We start from the raw sequence: 2,135 nt of genomic DNA on the forward strand, positions 1-2,135 counted from the left end.
TTCTATCCCACAAATACAATTTTAAACGTTTTCCCATTAGAACTTAAAATTCCTTTTCAGAGCGGTTGGGCCCATGTGTCAATTCGAGGAGTTTCCCCTGCTCAACAAGGGGAATGGTTGACACCGAAAGATGAGAAATGGTAGTGAGAGAAAGATGAGAAATGGCAGTGACAGAAAGAATGAGAAATGGCAGTGACAGAAAGAATGAGAAATGGCAGTGACAGAAAGAATGAGAAATGGCAGTGACAAAAAGATGAGAAATGACACTGAAAAAAAAAAGCTAAATACATTCCATCCATTAGTTGTTGCAAGCAGTTGAGGTTGGATTTAAATGTGAGAGAATAAAATTGTTAGTGTGATATTGTTATATTTATAAGATGCCGTTTTATAAGGTTGTTTATGTGACCCTATGTTGAATGTTTATATGGCCCTAGTTTTAATTAAAGGTTATGTTTATATGACCCTATGTTGACAAGTTGAATGTTTATATGGCCCTAGTTTTAATTAAAGGTTATGTTTATATGACCCTATGTTTATAAAATTATGTTTGTTTCAAATGTATATATTGGGTAGAATCATTTTAAAAATATATTTACAATGTACTTAAATGCATTTGGTCATTGCAATGTGGACACAGAAGTTTGGACCATGGAGAGAATGTTTGTTGTTCCTAATGCTTAATTTTTTTATTGCTCAGTAGGTATTTATTTATATGAGTTAAAATAAAAACAGGCTTTGCATTTATTACCATTTTTTATGAGTTTTTTCAAACATGGGCTTTTACAACTGGTGCAGGGACAAATTTCACAAACCTGAAAAACTGGTACAACACAATTTCAAGGTACAGCTGAACAGAAGTCAAAATATTTTGAATAGTTTTTTATTTACAAAAAAAAAAAAAACCCACCCCAGTAATAGAGCGTACAAGATAAAATGTTAACACTAATTTATTTCTAAATTCATTTTTAAATGAAATTTTTGTGTATGTTAATGTCTTTTATAATGTCTTTCAGTTATATATAAGAAAAGTATTTGTATAAAACTATTTTCTAAGCTGCACCCGGCGATCACAATTGCTTTTTATGGCCATAAAGTTTTTATTTTTTGCCCTAAATCCTCTTGCATTTTTCTGTTTTTTATCTTCATTTAATGTTGGCCATGAAGTGGAAGGTTTCATTTTATTTTTCTGGTAACTGTGGCCTCTCTGCTCATTGAATCTCTTGTTAGACTGGCTGCTTTCTTCAGTCCCCCAATTTGTATGTCTTTTTTTAGTGACTCTCAGTTCATATTTAGGGCTTTGGTTGCTTGGAGCACCTATACAAAAAAAAAAGATTTATGGAGCACCTATACAAAACAAAGATTTATGGACCATCTATACAAAACAAAGATTTATGGAGCACCTATACAAAACAAAGATTTATGGAGCACCTATACAAAACAAAGATTTATGGAGCACCTATACAAAACAAAGATTTATGGAGCACCTATACAAAACAAAGATTTATGGACCATCTATACAAAACAGAGGTTTAATGGACCACCTATACAAAACAAAGATTAATCGAACACCTAAACAAAGCAAAGCTTTATGGACCTTCTATACAAAACAAAGATTTATGGAGCACCTATATAAAACAAAGACTTATGGACCATCTATACAAAACAAAGATTTATGGACGACCTGACCAAAAGCTAATAGCATCACATCCTACTTACTGTGACTGTCTGCATATTGGTGGTTATGCCTTTTTTTTTTTTTGGAAGATTTTTTGTCCCACCAATTATTGTCATGAACCTGGTGCCTGTGGAGATCCTCATAGAGATCCTCCACACTGTCCTCACTGTGGCCACTGGCACACCTTTTCCTGCGGCTGACACCAAACAGGGAACCTGTGGCAGCTTCCCCACCCTGACTTCTGTGGTAGCTGGGTTCTTCATGAGATACATCTTCATGATGACTTCTGGAAAATGTCATGTGTTGCTGGGACTGGGAATAATATATTGTACGGCCATCAGTGCTGTAGACTTGTAGTTGGGCAACATCAGGGGAACTTTGGCTAAGCTTGTCTTTCTTTTCTCTTTTTTCTGTTGGAGGTAAGGACATGTCAATAATTTGAATGATAGCCACACTCCAA

The 2,135-nt window shown here is 34.6% G+C and overlaps 2 protein-coding genes across 2 annotated transcripts in view; one reads left to right on the forward strand and one right to left on the reverse strand.

The window, feature by feature from the left end:
* Nucleotides 1-744, forward strand: part of LOC131951744 (tectonin beta-propeller repeat-containing protein 1) — a 39,853-nt gene extending 39,109 nt beyond the window's left edge. Inside the window, exon 24 of the mRNA XM_059314126.1 lies at nt 61-744. Coding sequence (XP_059170109.1) covers nt 61-144 — 84 coding nt within the window. The 3' untranslated portion in view covers nt 145-744. The remainder of the gene's footprint in view (nt 1-60) is intronic.
* A 151-nt stretch (nt 745-895) lies between these two features.
* Nucleotides 896-2,131, reverse strand: LOC131951741 (uncharacterized). Its single transcript, XM_059314124.1, has 2 exons — nt 1,717-2,131; nt 896-1,314 (listed from the first exon to the last, which is right to left on the reverse strand). The coding sequence occupies exons 1-2, from the start codon at nt 2,102-2,104 to the stop codon at nt 1,043-1,045; spliced, it is 660 nt and encodes a 219-aa protein (XP_059170107.1). The 5' UTR covers nt 2,105-2,131; the 3' UTR covers nt 896-1,042.
* Nucleotides 2,132-2,135: the final 4 nt, after the last annotated feature.

This window comes from Physella acuta, unplaced genomic scaffold (assembly GCF_028476545.2).
Source record: "Physella acuta isolate Inbredline_101_S28 unplaced genomic scaffold, ASM2847654v3 ptg000824l, whole genome shotgun sequence".
In the NCBI taxonomy this organism is placed as follows: domain Eukaryota; kingdom Metazoa; phylum Mollusca; class Gastropoda; family Physidae; genus Physella; species Physella acuta.

What these genes read in the sequence shown, in the direction of transcription:
- LOC131951741 (XM_059314124.1), bottom strand. Translation starts at nt 2,104, where the DNA reads ATGTCCTTACCTCCAACAGAAAAAAGAGAAAAGAAAGACAAGCTTAGC. An exon ending in CCAATATGCAGACAGTCACA is followed by an intron (nt 1,315 to 1,716) that starts GTAAGTAGGATG and finishes TTTTTTGTATAG; the next exon opens with GTGCTCCAAGCAACCAAAGC.